An 18,173-nucleotide genomic window follows, 5' to 3' on the forward strand; every position below is an offset into this window, starting at 1 on the left:
AACAGTACACCAACCCTGGTCCTCCAGTACCCCCAACAGTACACCAACCCTGGTCCTCCAGTACCCTCAACAGTACACAAACCCTGGTCTTCCAGTACCCCCAACAGTACACCAACCGTGGTCCTCCAGTACCCTCAACAGTACACAAACCCTGGTCCTCCAGTACCCCAACAGTACACAAACCCTGGTCCTCCAGTACCCCCAACAATACACCTTGGTCCTCCAGTACCCCCAACAGTACACAAACCCTGGTCCTCCAGTACCCCAACAGTACACAAACCCTGGTCCTCCAGTACCCCAACAGTACACCAACCCTGGTCCTCCAGTACCCCCAACAGTACACCAACCTTGGTCCTCCAGTACCCTCAACAGTACACAAACCCTGGTCTTCCAGTACCCCCAACAGTACACCAACCGTGGTCCTCCAGTACCCCCAACAGTACACAAACCCTGGTCCTCCAGTACCCCAACAGTACACAAACCCTGGTCCTCCAGTACCCCAACAGTACACCAACCCTGGTCCTCCAGTACCCCCAACAGTACACCAACCTTGGTCCTCCAGTACCCTCAACAGTACACAAACCCTGGTCCTCCAGTACCCCAACAGTACACAAACCCTGGTCCTCCAGTACCCCCAACAATACACCAACCCTGGTCCTCCAGTACCCCAACAGTACACCAACCTTGGTCCTCCAGTACCCCCAACAGTACACAAACCCTGGTCCTCCAGTACCCCAACAGTACACAAACCCTGGTCCTCCAGTACCCCAACAGTACACCAACCCTGGTCCTCCAGTACCCCCAACCTTGGTCCTCCAGTACCCTCAACAGTACACAAACCCTGGTCTTCCAGTACCCCAACAGTACACAAACCCTGGTCCTCCAGTACCCCCAACAGTACATAAACCTTGGTCCTCCAGTACAGTACACCCAACCCTGGTCCTCCAGTACCCTGGTCCTCCAGTACCCCCAACAGTACACCAAACTTGGTCCTCCAGTACCCCCAACAGTACACAAACCCTGGTCCTCCAGTACAGTACACCAACAGTACAGTACCAACCCTGCTCCTCCCTAGTACCCCCAACATTACACAAACCCTTGGCCCTCCAGTACCCCCAACAGTACACCAACAGTACCCTGGTCCTCCAGTTCCAGTACCCCCAACAGCCCAACAGTACACACCAACCCTGGTCCTCCAGTACCCCCCCCAACCCTGGTCCTCCAGTACCCCCCAGTAACCCTGGTCCTCCAGTACCCCCAACAGTACACAAACCCTGGTCCTCCAGTACCCCAACAGTACCAACCCTTGTACCCCAACAGTCTTCCAGTACCCCCAACAGTACACCAACAAACCCTGGTCCTCCAGTACCCCAACAGTACACCAACAACCCTGGTCCTCCAGTACCCCCAACCCCAACAGTACACCAACCTTGGTCCTCCAGTACCCCCAACAGTACACAAACCCTGGTCCTCCAGTACCCCAACAGTACACAAACCCTGGTGCTCCAGTACCCCAACAGTGCACCAACCCTGGTCCTCCAGTACCCCCAACAATACACCAACCCTAGTCCTCCAGTACCCCGACAGTACACCAACCCTGGTCCTCCAGTACCCCCAACAGTACACCAACCGTGGTCCTCCAGTACCCCCAACAGTACACAAACCCTGGTCCTCCAGTACCCCAACAGTACACAAACCCTGGTCCTCCAGTACCCCAACAGTACACCAACCCTGGTCCTCCAGTACCCCCAACAGTACACCAACCTTGGTCCTCCCCACAAACCTTGGTCCTCCAGTACCCCCAACAATACACCAACCCTGGTCCTCCAGTACCCCAACAGTACACCAACCTTGGTCCTCCAACAGTACACCAACCTACACAAACCATGGTCCTCCAGTACCCCCAACAGTACACAAACCATGGTCCTCCAGTACCCCCAACAGCCCAACCCTGGTCCTCCAGTACCCCCAACAATACACCAACCCTGGTCCTCCAGTACCCCAACAGTACACCAACCCTGGTCCTCCAGTACCCCCAACAGTACACAAACCCTGGTCCTCCAGTACCCCAACAGTACACAAACCCTGGTCCTCCAGTACCCCAACAGTACACCAACCCTGGTCCTCCAGTACCCCCAACAGTACACCAACCTTGGTCCTCCAGTACCCTCAACAGTACACAAACCCTGGTCTTCCAGTACCCCAACAGTACACAAACCCTGGTCCTCCAGTACCCCCAACAGTACATAAACCCTGGTCCTCCAGTACCCCCCAACCCCTTGGTCCTCCAGTACCCCCAACAACACAAACCCTGGTCCTCCAGTACCCCAACAGTACACCAACCCTGGTCCTCCAGTACCCCCAACAGTACACAAACCCTGGTCCTCCAGTACCCCCAACAGTACACAAACCCTGGTCCTCCAGTTCCCCAACAGTACACAAACCCTGGTCCTCCAGTACCCCAACAACAGCCCAACCCTGGTCCTCCAGTACCCCCAACAGTACCCCCAACAGTACACCAACCTTGGTCCTCCAGTACCCTCAACAGTACACAAACCCTGGTCCTCCAGTACCCCAACAGTACACAAACCCTGGTCCTCCAGTACCCCCAACAATACACCAACCCTGGTCCTCCAGTACCCCAACAGTACACCAACCTTGGTCCTCCAGTACCCCCAACAGTACACAAACCCTGGTCCTCCAGTACCCCAACAGTACACAAACCCTGGTCCTCCAGTACCCCAACAGTACACCAACCCTGGTCCTCCAGTACCCCCAACAGTACACCAACCTTGGTCCTCCAGTACCCTCAACAGTACACAAACCCTGGTCTTCCAGTACCCCCAACAGTACACCAACCGTGGTCCTCCAGTACCCCCAACAGTACACAAACCCTGGTCCTCCAGTACCCCAACAGTACACAAACCCTGGTCCTCCAGTACCCCAACAGTACACCAACCCTGGTCCTCCAGTACCCCCAACAGTACACCAACCTTGGTCCTCCAGTACCCTCAACAGTACACAAACCCTGGTCCTCCAGTACCCCAACAGTACACAAACCCTGGTCCTCCAGTACCCCCAACAATACACCAACCCTGGTCCTCCAGTACCCCAACAGTACACCAACCTTGGTCCTCCAGTACCCCCAACAGTACACAAACCCTGGTCCTCCAGTACCCCAACAGTACACAAACCCTGGTCCTCCAGTACCCCAACAGTACACCAACCCTGGTCCTCCAGTACCCCCAACAGTACACCAACCTTGGTCCTCCAGTACCCTCAACAGTACACAAACCCTGGTCTTCCAGTACCCCAACAGTACACAAACCCTGGTCCTCCAGTACCCCCAACAGTACATAAACCCTGGTCCTCCAGTACCCCCAACAGTACACCAACCTTGGTCCTCCTGTACCCCCAACAGTACACAAACCCTGGTCCTCCAGTACCCCAACAGTACACCAACCCTGGTCCTCCAGTACCCCCAACAGTACACAAACCCTGGTCCTCCAGTACCCCAACAGTACACAAACCCTGGTCCTCTAGTACCCCCAACAGTACACAAACCTTGGCCTTCCAGTACCCCCAACAGTACACAAACCCTGGCCCTCCAGTACCCCCAACAGTACACCAACCTTGGTCCTCCAGTACCCCCAACAGTAAACAAAACCTGGTCCTCCAGTACCCCTAACAGTACACAAAAACTGGTCCTCCAGTAGCCCCAACAGTTCACAAACCCTGGTCCTCCAGTAACCCCAACAGTACACAAACCCTGGTCCTCCAGCACCCCAAACAGAACACATTGTCGTTGTAGCCCTGTACAAACACACCTCATTTAACTCATTGAGGGCTTGATGATTATTTGAGAAGTTGTATCCGATGTGCTTGTCCAGGGTTACAATGAAAATGTGTACTGTTGGGGGTACTCGAGGACCAGTGTCAAAAAAAGTGGATTTCCCTGACTAAATAAATTAGATGCATGCATGGCGATTTTTCTGTAGCCTATGTGGCCAAAGCAGGCACACATAATAAAGCAATCTCACCATTGCACTTTTTATAATGAGAAAGTGACCAAAAACCAGGATCATTTTGTAATGAAAGGATTTGTATGGAACGCCAAGTTGAAGCCAGCATTAGCCAGTATGTTGTCATTCTCATAACAACCACGAGTGGTTTTACCACAACAGAGTATCGCAGCTCCCTTCAATTGAAGCAGTGGGAAACAAACGAAAGTGGCCACATCTCTCATAAAAACAGATTTTAAAAATGTTTTGCACCCTAAAAACATTGTAGAATCATTCACACAACTGGACAGTTTTTGTGGTTTGGGAACATATATTTTGTGATGCCCCAACAATGTTGACTGTTCCAGCAGACTGTTCCCACAACCTAATGAAACATTGTGGAAACCTTTTAAAGAACAGACTAAATGAGTTTGGGGAATGTTCTTGTAACATCAGGTGAATGTTTTTGGCACTCTAAAATTAACATTGTAGAATAATCCACACAACTGGACAGCTTTTGTGTTTTGGAAACATTTCTTTAGACAGTGATTTGGTGATTTCCGGAATGGAAAAGCTTGGGTACCGCTGCTGTAGTACCTGCGGCCCCATTGACGGTCGCTAGCTAGCTGGGTTATGTGGTAGGTAGGATTGCTGGCTAGGCACGGAACCAACCACCACTTGACAGATATGGTTGCAGTGGTATCAGTTGAGCTGTTGGCTCCAGCAGCGGAGTCAAATGTTTTAGGTTTTTGGGACCAGACCAGTGGTTTGATGCCGTTGTAGTGGTGTCAGTTCTTTGATGCCGTTGTACTAGATGGGACGATAAACCGAAAATGATCCACACCGATCACTTATCGCAGGCATTTTGCTGATATCGTTCATTACGATAAGTAGCTTATACTAGAGAATTGTGAAGTTTGAAATTAAATAAGTTTGCTAATACGGGTGACCGTGCTTCTACACCTGCATTGCTTGCTGTTTAGGGTTTTAGGCAGTTTTTTTTACAGCACTTTGTGACATCAGCTGATGTAAGAAGGGCTTTATAAATACATTTGATTGATTGTTAGTAGGATAATTGATGGCTACAAACATCAAATTAGTTTTAGTTTAAAGGATAATTTTAAAAAGATGTGTTGCACGTTAATGTTAGAAGCTTATAATGTTCCGGCACAGTAAGAAGAGGACTGGCCACCCGTCAGAGCCTGGTTCCTCTCTAGGTGTCACAGGTTTCTTCCTGGGAAGGAGAGGAGGACCAAAATGCAGCACGGTAATTGTCCATGCTTTTTAATGAGAAAAACTGAACATGAACACATAACCAAAGTAACAAAGTGAAAACCCGAAAACAGTCCCGTGTGGCACAAACACTAACACAAAAAACAACCACCCACAAAACCCAACACAAAACAGGCTACCTAAATATGGTTCCCAATCAGAGACAATGACTAACACCTACCTCTGCTTGAAAACCATATCAGGCCCAAACACAGAAACAGACAAACTAGACATCCAACATAGAATGCCCACTCAGATCACACCCTGACCAAACAAAACATAGAAACATACAAAGCAAACTATGGTCAGGGTGTGACAGTACCCCCCCCCCCCCCCCCCCCCCCCCCCCCCGCCCCCAAGGTGCGGACTCCAGCTGCAAACCTGAACCTATTGGGGAGGGTCTGGGTGGGCATCTGTCCGCGGTGGGGGCTCTGGTGCTGGACGTGGCCCCCACTTTACCATAGTCTTAGTCCGCCTCATTGTCTGCCTCCGTGGCCTCCTAACCACGGCGACCCTTCTAAATGACCCCACTGGACAGAGGGGCAGCTCGGGACAGAGGGGCAGCTTGGGACAGAGGGGCAGCTCGGGACTGAGGAGCAGCTCTGTACTGGCTGACGACTCTGGCAGATCCTGGCTGACTGGCGGCTCTGGCAGATCCTGGCTGACTGGCGGCTCTGGCGGATCCTGGCTGACTGGCGGATCCTGGCTGACTGGCGGCTCCTTGCAGACTGGCGGCTCTGGCGGCTCCTTGCAGACTGGCGGCTCTGGCGGCTCAGGACAGACGGGAGACTCTGATGGAGCTGGTCAGACGGGCAGCTCAGGCAGCGCTGGGCAGACAGCCAGCTCAGGTGGCGCTGGGCAGACTGGCGACTCCAGCAGCACTGGAGAGGAGGAAGGCTCCGGCAGCGCTGGACAGGCGGGAGACTCCGGCAGCGCTGGACAGGCGGGAGACTCCGGCAGCGCTGGACAGGCGGGAGCACCTGTAGGGATGAGACGAAGAGACAGCCTGGTGCGGGGTGCTGCCACCGGAGGGCTGGTGCGTGGAGGTGGTACTGGATAGACCAGACCGTGCAGGCGCACTGGAGCTCTTAAGCACCGAGCCTGCCCAACCTTACCTGGTTGAATGCTCCCGGTCGCCCTGCCAGTACGGCAAGGTGGAATAGCCCGCACTGGGCTATGCAGGCAAACCGGGGACACCATGCGTAAGGCTGGTGTCATGTATGCCGGCCCAAGGAGACCAGATGCGTAGAGCCGGCTTCATGGCACCTGGCTCGATGCCCACTCTAGCCCGGCCGATACGCGGAGCTGGTATGTACCGCACCGGGCTATGCACCCGCACTGGGGACACCATGCGCTCCACAGCATAACACGGTGCCTGCCCGGTCTCTCTCGCCCTTCGGTAAGCACAGGAAGTTGGCGCAGGTCTCCTACCTGGCTTCGCCACACTTCCTGTGTGCCCCCCCCCCCCAAGACATTTTTGGGGCTGACTCTCGGGCTTCCATCCACGCCGCCGTGCTGCCTCCTCATACCAGCGCCTCTCTGCCTTCGCCACCTCCAGCTCTTCTTTGGGGTGGCGATATTCTCCTGGCTGTGCCCAGGGTCCTTTTCCGTCGAGGATTTCTTCCCAAGTCCAGAAGTCCTGATTTCGCTGCTCCTGCGGCCGCTGCCTGTCACCACGCCGCTTGGTCCTGTTGTGGTGGGTGGTTCTGTCACGGGTTTCTTCCTGGGAAGGAGAGGAGGACCAAAATGCAGCGCGGTAATTGTCCATGGTTTTTAATGAGAAAAACTGAACATGAACACATAACCAAAGTAACAGTCCCGTGTGGCACAAACACTAACACAGGAAACAACCACCCACAAAATCCAACACAAAACAGGCTACCTAAATATGGTTCCCAATCAGAGACAATGACTAACACCTGCCTCTGATTGAGAACCATATCAGGCCCAAACACAGAAACAGACAAACTAGACACTCAGATCACACCCTGACCAAACAAAACATAGAAACATACAAAGCAAACTATGGTCAGGGTGTGACACTAGGTTTCTTCCTAGGTTCTGGCCTTTATAGGGAGTTTTTCCTAGCCACCGTGCTTCTACATCTGCATTGCTTGCTGTTTGGGGTTTTGGGCTGGGTTTCTGTACAGCACTTTGTGACATCGGCTGATGTAAAAAGGGCTTCATAAATACATGTGATTGATTGATATAAACTTAAAGTTATATTTATCGCTATCCATCAATTCATCACAATATGATTGTTTGTCCATATATTTGTCCATATCACCTAGCTTTACGCTGTGTAAGTTTTTAGATGTAGCTAGCACTATTTCGACTGAGAAGGTACCGACGACATAACACACTGGCAGCAGCAGTAGCAGTCAGCAAACTCTTAATGGCGTTAATGTAGCAGGTAATGGGGCAAGGACTTCTACTGCTTTCTTTATGGTCTCCCTCTCTCACTTCTCTTTCCAGGTCCATGGAGGTTTACACTGTTACAATAAGCTTCCCCTCTTTGTCTGCACCACTTCACTATGTGACCTGAGACTCCCTCTATGGGAGCTATGGGACTGTGAGGCAGTGACCTATTAAAGTTGAGTCCAAAGGCCATAGAATTCGAGTCCAAGTTCAAGTCTGAGTCCTTTATACTGTAGTCCCAAGTCCAGTCTGAGTCCTTTATACTGTAGTCCCAAGTCCAGTCTGAGTCCTTTATACTGTATGCCCAAGTCAAGTCTGAGTCCTTTATACTGTAGGCCCAAGTCGAGTCTGAGTCCTTTATACTGTAGTCCCAAGTCGAGTCTGAGTCCTTTATACTGTAGTCCCAAGTCCAGTCTGAGTCCTTTATACTGTAGTCCCAAGTCCAGTCTGAGTCCTTTATACTGTAGTCACAAGTCCAGTCTGAGTCCTTTATACTGTAGTCACAAGTCCAGTCTGAGTCCTTTATACTGTAGTCCCAAGTCCCGTCTGAGTCCTTTATACTGTAGTCCCAAGTCCAGTCTGAGTCCTTTATACTGTAGTCCCAAGTCCAGTCTGAGTCCTTTATAATGTTTGCTGTTGTAGCTAATTTGCTGTTGTAGCTAACATGTTGAATTATGCAAAGGAAGAAGACTTTCTGAGTCCAAGTTCAAGTGACTGCTGGTCGAGTTTGTGTCGAGTCATGAGTCAGGACTCACCAAGTCTATGAATGGTCTTGACGTGGGTGGGGCTTATGGAGAGAGATAGATAGAAGAGAGGAGAGACTCACCAGTCTCTGCATGGTCTTGACGTGGGTGGGGCTGATGGAGAGAGAGAGAGATAGAAGAGAGACTCACCAGTCTCTGCATGGTCTTGACGTGGGTGGGGCTGATGGAGAGGGCCTCCTCACACCAGCGTTTGGCCTCGTCCACATTACCCCGCAGCTCAGCCACCTGGCCCCGCGTGAACAGCACGTTGTGGGACATGGGGAACAGGTTGGCAGCCTCCTGTGTACAGGCCGTAGCCTCCGCAGGCTTTCCCATGCCAATGTATACCTCCGCTAGAAAGAGAGAGCAGAGTAGAGAGAGTAAAGAGAGAGTAGAGAGAGAGTAGAGGTAGAGAGTAGAGAGAGAGTAGAGAGAGTAGAGAGAGAGTAGAAAGAGAGTAGAGAGAGTAGAAAGAGAAAGTAGAGTGAGAGAGAGTAGAGAGAGAGTAAAGCGGTAGAGAGAGAGAGTATAGAGGTAAAGAGAGAGTTAGAGAGAGTAGATAGAGAGGTAAAGAGTAGAGGTAGAGAGAGAGTAGAGAGAGAGAGTAGAGAGGTAGAAAGAGTAGAGGTAGAGAGTAGAGAGAGTAGAGGTAGAGAGAGAGAGTAGAGAGGTAGAGAGAGAGTTAGAGTAGATAGATAGGTAAAGAGTAGAGGTAGAGAGAGAGTAGAGGGAGAGAGTAGAGAGAGAGTAGAGAGAGAGTAGAGAGGTAGAGAGAGAGAGTAGAGAGGTAGAGAGAGTAGAGAGAGGACAGTAAAGTGACACAGACATAAACAATAAACTTGGAGATACACTGACTGACTGACAGTAGACATACGGGCAGAGACCGCTTCACACAATCAGATAGACACACGCGCACACACTTCCTGTGGTAATGGGAGATGCAGCAGACCAGAGGGTTCATTGCTGTCTTCTTACTTAATGGTTTCATTTGATCTGCAGGCAGAGAGGAAATGAGAGCATCTCGCAGGTGGCAGCCAGACTGATAAACACACACACACCTTATTGCTTTGTCCCTACCTTTCTTAAATAAAGTCCATAGATAATATACAGAGATTTGAGTGACTGTCTTATTTTCCCAAAGCAATAAAAACTATCCAAAGATCATATCATTTGTTTCATCATCATCTTCCATTCGGGGGAAATAGCTAATGATATGAGAAAACATTAACTTACAAAGTCATACAATGTGTGTGTGCACACGTTTAATTGTGTGAAACTCTCTGTGTCTCCATGTGTGTGTGTGTCTCCCTGTGTGTGTCTCCCTGGGTGTGTGTGTGTCTCTCTGTGTGTGTCTCCCTGTGTGTGCGTGTCTCCAGGCAGGCTGTGCTCTGAGCAGCCAGCTGTGCTGTCCTCATTTGTTGGTCCCAGAGAAAGAAAATATGTTATATCTAGGACATCTCCCTATTCTCTGGCATTTTGTCCTTTTCATGGAGCGCCAAAGGCCGTGCCGCCAAAGTTCTGCACGGTCTCCAGTAGTAGTGTGTGTGTGTGTGTGGGTAAGAGATTGTTTGGGGTTGGTTCACTCAGCCTCAGTAGCACTAGGCAGCCAGGCAGGCAGCAGCAGCTGGTTGAGGGAGGGGACCATGCTCTGCTCTAGCCTCTGATAGCAGGAGTGGATTTTTCTCCCTCTCTCCCTGTATCCCCCTGCTTCTCCCTCTCTCTTCTTCCCTCTACCTGCGAGTTTCTATGCAAGGCGGGCGATAAGGATATTCACCCCATAGAGTAGTGTGTGTAGATTCTCGAGATGATTATAGTGACCAAAATGATCACGGTTGTCAGTATTATCGCAGTATTGTTCAAATGTTCAGGAAATGTTCAGAAAGTACTGACACACTGAAATCATTTCACCAGGTTTTATATTGAAAACCAACAAACAAAATTAGCAGCACTACACACTTTTTGTGTGCATAAACACCAAAATAATAACATTAACATTAAAGATGGCACCATGTGGCCATGAGAGGTAAAAGTTTCCTTAGTGCATGTTTAAATGAACACAACCTTAAGTAAGCAAATCAAATGTGCAGGAGTTGACATTAAGATAACACAAAATACGTAAACAAATCAAATGAACATCACTGATTGTATGTCTGTTCTCTCCTTCATGAAGAAATAAGGTGCTGCTGGCCTAACATCCTGTATGTATTCATCTTTGTTCACTTGAAATTGAAATGTAAAAATGTCAGCATATTTACTTTGTCCATTTTAAGTAGTGATCTGCGAGGGGAGACAATGTGCCCGATGGCACTGAACACTGATGGCACGCTGGTTGCTGGGATGCACAAAAACTTCCTGGCAACCGTGGCAAGGTGAGGCAGCTCTGATGCATGGCCCCTCCACCACACCAGTGGATCCTCTTCTGCTGGAATGGGTGGCAGAGACAGGTAGACCTTGATCTCTTCTTTCACTCTGTGTTCTGGGGTGGTCGGAATCTGACCCTCTTCACCTCTCTGCTGCCTTGAGGTAATGTTTCTCAGCAACCCAGCCAGGCCTTTCCCCTCTGATGCCGCTGTGGGGGTGGTGGAGGTGCTGCTGGTGCTTTGTGGTTCTTCCCTGACTTGTACACCTGTCAGCTTCAAGGCCTCCTGGACACAGCTGTCAGTGTCAACTTTTGCAGCCTCAGGCTCATCTAAAAAGCTCCTTTTGAAGCGGGGGTCAATGAAACAAGCCATGTGGATGACTCTCTTTGCCTTCTCTGTGTATCTGTTGTTAAGGTCTTCTCTCATTACCCTTTTCATCTCCCTGGTCAGGGATGGCTCCGTATCCTTTTCATCTCCCTGGTCAGGGATGGCTCCGTATCCTTTTCATCTCCTTGGTCAGGGATGGCTCCGTATCCTTTTCATCTCCCTGGTCAGGGATGGCTCCGTATCCTTTTCATCTCCCTGGTCAGGGATGGCTCCGTATCCTTTTAATCTCCTTGGTCAGGGCTGGCTCCGTATCCTTTTCATCTCCCTGGTCAGGGATGGCTCCGTATCCTTTTCATCTCCTTGGTCAGGGATGGCTCCGTATCCTTTTCATCTCCCTGGTCAGGGATGGCTCCGTATCCTTTTCATCTCCCTGGTCAGGGATGGCTCCGTATCCTTTTCATCTCCTTGGTCAGGGATGGCTCCGTATCCTTTTCATCTCCTTGGTCAGGGATGGCTCCGTATCCTTTTCATCTCCTTGGTCAGGGATGGCTCCGTATCCTTTTCATCTCCCTGGTCAGGGATGGCTCCGTATCCTTTTCATCTCCTTGGTCAGGGATGGCTCCGTATCCTTTTCATCTCCTTGGTCAGGGATGGCTCCGTATCCTTTTCATCTCCTTGGTCAGGGATGGCTCCGTATGCTTTTCATCTCCTTGGTCAGGGATGGCTCCGAACCAGAGGTTCAAGGAGCTGGCACAGTTGCTCCATGACACTTATGTCGGCATCCTTGGGCATCAGATGCCATGTTCCTCTTTCTCCAGCCAGTGTCGCACAGACTGGCTGCTGTTGGCTGAGGAAACGCTCAAGCATCTTGTGTGTAAGGCAGCTTGCTTTTCTCGGTTCTCTCCTTCTCTTCCAGCTCCGTGAGAAGCCTTGGACCAGATGACGTAGGCCTTGACTGCTGTGTCAACTCTCAGAGCCTTTGAGATGGCCAATTTTCAGAGCCTTTGAGATGGCCAGGTTCAAATGATGGCCAAAGCACCCAAAGCCACAGATCTGGGAACTCTTCAAAAGCCTTGATCATGATGTTGTGAGCCGAGTGATCTTCTGGGAAGAACTGTGTTTCCACACACTTTGATTGATTCCAGTTGCCAGTCTGGGGTGAGGTAATGGATAGTTAAGCTGATATAGGGTTGACCACCACCGCATTCACTGGTCCAGAGGTCAGTAGTTGCAGCAAACCATGTGCCATGAGCCAAACTTTTTCCAACATCAGCTTTATCCTGGTTGTACAGGTTTGGGATTTCAGTCTTGGAAAACATCGTTCGTAATGGCACTTTTGTCGTGAGGCACGGCAACCTTCATCAGCCTCAGAAAGCCAGGCCTCTCAACAATTTGAAATGGTATCATGTCCTTTGCAATGTAATATGAAAGGCCTGCAGTGAGGTCTTGAGCATTTTTAGATGTGGGTACATAAGCAGCCTGCCTTTTAAATGCTTGAGTGTCTGTGTCACAACTGTAGATGAGGAGGGACCAGTAGCATCACTGGGTTTGCCTGGCCCACTCTGTAAACAAGAGAACAGCAAATGTATTATTATTATTATTGGTGTTGTTACATTATAATAATTATTATTCACTCACTGACACACACACACACACACAGTCTATCTTCTGCGTTGCATTTGAGTATATGCAATGACCCCATGCACAATTTACATTAATACAAAATTAGTCTTAAGAAGACAGTGATAGTAATTGCAAATTGCCCAACAATTGACATATACAGTAGTCTTGTAGAGGAGTGTGGTAGAGGAGTCTGGTAGAGGAGTCTTGTATAGGAGTCTATAGTGTTTCTCCTGTTGGAACACTTTTACAACCAAGTTGACGACTGACGGATTTTAAATGAACAAAATGTGTTGGTTGAGTGACTAAACTACATAACGTGTTATCTTGTGCAATGGGTGAATAGAGTCTGCAGACACACGACGCATACAGCAGCAGAACAACGTGTAGTGTTTTTACAAGAGTAGGTAATACTGAAAGCTTCAGTTTACATGATTGACAAGCTATTAGCAAGTTAGACAAACCATGACATGTTCCCCCATTCCAAAGTTCCCACATCATGCATTGAGCTAAAAGATAACTTACCTTGCATTCGCTATACAGTAGTGGGTGGTGGTCACAAAGATGACTCAAGAGATTTGAAGTGTTGCCCCCTTTCTTCAATTCTTCAGATTTGGTCCTCCTAGAAGGCTGAAAAATCTCACGAGCACTGTCACTGCCTTCCACCATGTTATCACACAAAACAAAACCCACGTTGAGCCTGCGTCAGACTGCTAACTTTTGTTGATGCTGGACAGTATTTACTGTGAGTTTTTCAAACTGTGGTAATCAAACACGGTTTTAATGATAATTACAATTTAAATGGAAAAATGGATTCCATTAAGCTGCTCTGCTAGTAGTTCACCACCCTCCTTCCACCACAACTCCACCTCTCCTGAATTCATGGTTTACCACTCCCACACACCCTGCCAATCACTGTGAGTGCCTCTATGTACAGTATGAGTATTCCTGTATGATGGGCATGAGTTTGTTTTTTAATTGGCAGTAGGTGGTGGTATGTGTATCAAATTGAGCAAATTAGTACATAAAAACATTGATTTTGCTATATTATTATATGATTGGTTGAAGTTGTTAAATTATTCATTAAAAAAAGTTATGTCACTCCCTGACCTTAGAGAGCCTTTTTATTTCTCTCTTTGGTTAGGTCAGGTTGTGATTTGGGTGGGCATTCTAGTTTTCTATTTCTTTGTTGGCCGGGTATGGTTCCCAATCAGAGGCAGCTGTCTATCGTTGTCTCTGATTGGGAATCATACTTAGGCAGCCTGTTTTCCACCTGATTTTGTGGGATCTTGTCTTTGTATAGTTGCTGTTTAGCACTACAGAGCTTTACATTCGTTTTGTGTTTGGTGTCATTTTAAAAATAAAGTCAAATGTACTCCTACCACACTGCACCTTGGTCTCCTTCTCACAACGGACGTAACATGTTCCTCACCGGTGAATGTAATCAGCATAGCATCTAAAGCCTGGAGCATCTAAAGCTAATTTCCTGCATTTCTACGAGTGCTGTATCCAACAACAACAAAAATCTTGGTCGAGTAGTCTTTTCTTTCGACCAATCGATTGGTTGAACATTTTAAATGTGTATATATAGATACACCCTGTGTTAATAAAATTAAGTATAAGTACTGAATTTAAAATCATTAAGACATACAAATGACTCAAGAGGAAGCCAGAAATCATGATGGCCTAACCAGATGAAAAAAACCTGTTGACCCCCTTGACCCCCTTTCTCCCGCTGTTCATGACGTCCTTTCTACCGCTGTTCATGACCCCCTTTCTCCCGCTGCTCATGACCCCCTTTATCCCGCTGCTCATGACCCACTTTCTCCCGCTGCTCATCACCCCCTTTCTCCCGCGCTACACCAGCGATCTGCAACCTTTTCCATTTGGAGTGCCAATTTATCTTACCATTTCTACCAATCTGAGTTCCAGTTATGATTTCCATATGCATATTTTAGTGGAACAGTTACATTTAATTTAAAACAGCCTTTCTATCTCACAATTATTGTCTGTGGTTAATCTACATTAAATCTAAATGAAAATGATACACATTTAAAAGTAACATTTATTGCCAATGCCAACTAGGTCAAAATAGCGAACGTAAAGCCAACATATAAAAACATTTCAGCCTGCAGGCAGAAAATATCCTGATAAAAATAAATAACTTATAAATTACATTGGCTACGGCCTGTCTGCAACGAACTTTAAAAATTGTATCAACTGGGTCGCCCAGAAACTCTTTGCTTGCAAACTTGAAACATGTGCCACGTTCGTCGTAAAGAGGAGACCAAAGCGCAGCGTGATTAGAATACATGTTATATATTTGAATAAAGACGGACACTAAACAAACAAAAACAACGTGAAGCTATACTATAAATGTGCAAACACAGGCAACTAGACAGACAATAACCCACAAAATACCCAAAGAAATGGCTGCCTAAATATGGTTCCCAATCAGAGACAACGATAAACAGCTGCCTCTAATTGAGAACCAATCTAGGCAACCATAGACATACATAAACACCTAGATGGTAAACAACCCCATACACAAACCTACAAAAACCCTAGACAGTGAAAACACATACATCACCCATGTCACACCCTGACCTAACCAAAATATATAAAGAAAACAAAGAATACTCAGGTCAAGGCGTGACAGTACCCCCCCACAAAGGTGCGGACTCCGGCCGCAAAAACCTAATCAAAAGGGGAGGGTCCGGATGGACATTTTTCACGGTGGCGGCTTGGGTGCGGAAAGTGGACCCTCGCAGCGGGCCCCGGACTGAAGATCATCATAGAGGGCGCCACTGGATGGAAAGGTGCCACTGGACAGGAGGGAAATTCCAGCATCGCCGGCATGACAGGCGGCTTTAGCAGCTCCTGGTTGGCTGACGGCTCTGGCAGCTCCTGGCTGGCTGACGGCTCTGAGCAGCTCCTGGCTGGCTGACGGTTCTGGCGGGTTCAGGACAGACGGGAGACTCTGGCGGTTCAGGACAGACGGGAGACTCTGGCGGTTCAGGACAGACGGGAGACTCTGGCGGTTCAGGACTGGAGGGAGACTCTGGCGGATCCGGACTGGAGGGAGACTCTGGCGGATCCGGACTGGAGGGAGACTCTGGCGGATCCGGACTGGAGGGAGACTCTGGCGGATCCGGACTGGAGGGAGACTCTGGCGGATCCGGACTGGAGGGAGACTCTGGCGGATCCGGACTGGAGGGAGACTCTGGCGGATCCGGACTGGAGGGAGACTCTGGCGGATCCGGACTGGAGGGAGACTCTGGCGGATCCGGACTGGAGGGAGACTCTGGCGGATCCGGACTGGAGGGAGACTCTGGTAGGTTCCGGACTGTGACCCGTCGTGACCTGCCCTGACCTAACCAAAATATATAAAGAAAACAAAGAATACTCAGGTCAGGGCGTGACAACATTGTATAAAATATTCTGGGCCCTCAAGAGTTTCTTGTGCCAGTGAGCTTGGGACAGACACAGCTGTAGGCTATGCAAGGGATAAGAAGTAATCAGGTATTTTATGACATTTCCACTGGATCTGAGCATTACATTTTTCCCTTTCATGCTGAGTGGTTACCGAAAGGGAGAGAGCTGGAAATATTGTTCAAATACATTAATTCTAAAAACAGACTTTATTTACTTGCTGTTTGAGGTAAAGAAAAAATACTTTGAGAAGCTCCACAGCTCATCAGTGGTGGTGAGTTAAGTCAATCAGAAATACTAACAGAAATCCCCAAATGAGAACATTTATAGGCCTACTGTCACGGCTTTCTTCCTGGGAAGGAGAGGCGGACCAAAACGCAGCGTGGTAAGTGTCCATGGTTTTAATAGGAAAACTCAAACATGAACACAACTACAAAACAAGAAACGTGAAAACCCAAAATACCCAAAGAATATGGCTGCCTAAATATGGCTCCCAATCAGAGACAACGATAAACACCTGCCTCTGATTGAGAACCAATCCAGGCAACCATAGACTTATCTAGACACCTAAAAGAACATAACCCCATAAATCTACAAAAACCCCTAGATAAGACAAACACATAAATCACCCATGTCACACCCTGGCCTAACCAAAATAATAAAGAAACAAAGATAACTAAGGCGAGTGCGTGACAGTACACCCCCCAAAGGTGCGGACTCCCGGCCGCACACCTAAACCCATATGGGAGGGTCTGGGTGGGCGTCTGTCCACGGTGGCGGCTATGGCGCGGGACGTGGACCCCACACCACCGTAGTCTTTAGTCCGTTTTTGTAGTATCCTAGGAACGGCGACCCTCGCCGCCGACCTAGGATTGGCAGCACTACTAAATGGCCCCACTGGACTAAGGGGCTGCTCCGGACTGAGGTAGCTCAGGACTGAGAGGTAGCTCAGGCTGGTTGACGGCTCTGGCAGCTCCTGGCTGACTGGCGGCTCTGGCGGATCCTGGCCGACTGGCGGATCCTGGCCGACTGGCGGCTCTGGAGGATCCTGGCCGACTGGCGGCTCTGGAGGATCCTGGCCGACTGGCGGCTCTGGAGGATCCTGGCCGACTGGCGGCTCTGGAGGATCCTGGCCGACTGGCGGCTCTGGAGGATCCTGGCCGACTGGCGGCTCTGGAGGATCCTGGCCGACTGGCGGCTCTGGAAGATCCTGGCAGACTGGCGGCTCTGGAAGATCCTGGCAGACTGGCGGCTCTGGAAGATCCTGGCCGACTGGCGGCTCTGGAAGATCCTGGCCGACTGGCGGCTCTGGAAGATCCTGGCCGACTGGCGGCTCTGGAAGATCCTGGCCGACTGGCGGCTCTGGACAGATCCGGGCCGACTCTGGCAGCTCTGGACAGACGGGAGACTCTAGCAGCTCTGGATAGACGGGAGACTCTAGCAGCTCTGGACAGACGAGAGACTCTAGTAGCTCTGGACAGACGAGAGACTCTAGCAGCTCTGAACAGACGAGGCGCACTGTAAGCCTGGTGCGTGGTGCCAGCGCTGGTGGTACTGGGCTGAGGACACGCACCTCAGGGCGAGTGCGGGGAGGAGGAACAGGGAGTACTGGGCTCTGGACACGCACAGGAAGCCTGGTGCGGGGGGCTGCCACCGGAGGGCTGGTGCGTGGAGGTGGCACTGGATAGACCGGACCGTGCAGGCGCACTGGAGCTCTTGAGCACCGAGCCTGCCCAACCTTACCTGGTTGAATGCTCCCGGTCGCCCTGCCAGTGCGGCGAGGTGGAATAGCCCGCACTGGGCTGTGCAGGCGAACCGGGATACCATGCGTAAGGCAGGTGCCATGTACGCCGGCCCAAGGAGACCAGATGCGTAGAGCCGGCTTCATGGCACTTGGCTCGATGCCCACTCTAGCCCGGCCGATCTGAGGAGCTGGAATGTACCGCACCGTGCGCTCCACAGCATAACACGATGCCTGCCCGGTCTCTCTCGCTCTCCGG

The 18,173-nt window shown here is 49.9% G+C and overlaps 1 protein-coding gene across 1 annotated transcript in view; it reads right to left on the reverse strand.

The window, feature by feature from the left end:
- Window positions 1-18,173, reverse strand: part of LOC139383610 (tetratricopeptide repeat protein 7B-like) — a 120,416-nt gene that overhangs the window by 11,536 nt on the left and 90,707 nt on the right. The window contains 3 exon segments of the mRNA XM_071128166.1: window positions 8,585-8,797; window positions 10,690-11,134; window positions 15,477-15,693. Of these exon segments, the coding sequence (XP_070984267.1) occupies window positions 8,585-8,797; window positions 10,690-11,134; window positions 15,477-15,693 (875 nt within the window).

The sequence above is a fragment of the Oncorhynchus clarkii genome, chromosome 25, assembly GCF_045791955.1.
Source record: "Oncorhynchus clarkii lewisi isolate Uvic-CL-2024 chromosome 25, UVic_Ocla_1.0, whole genome shotgun sequence".
NCBI classification, from domain to species: domain Eukaryota; kingdom Metazoa; phylum Chordata; class Actinopteri; order Salmoniformes; family Salmonidae; genus Oncorhynchus; species Oncorhynchus clarkii.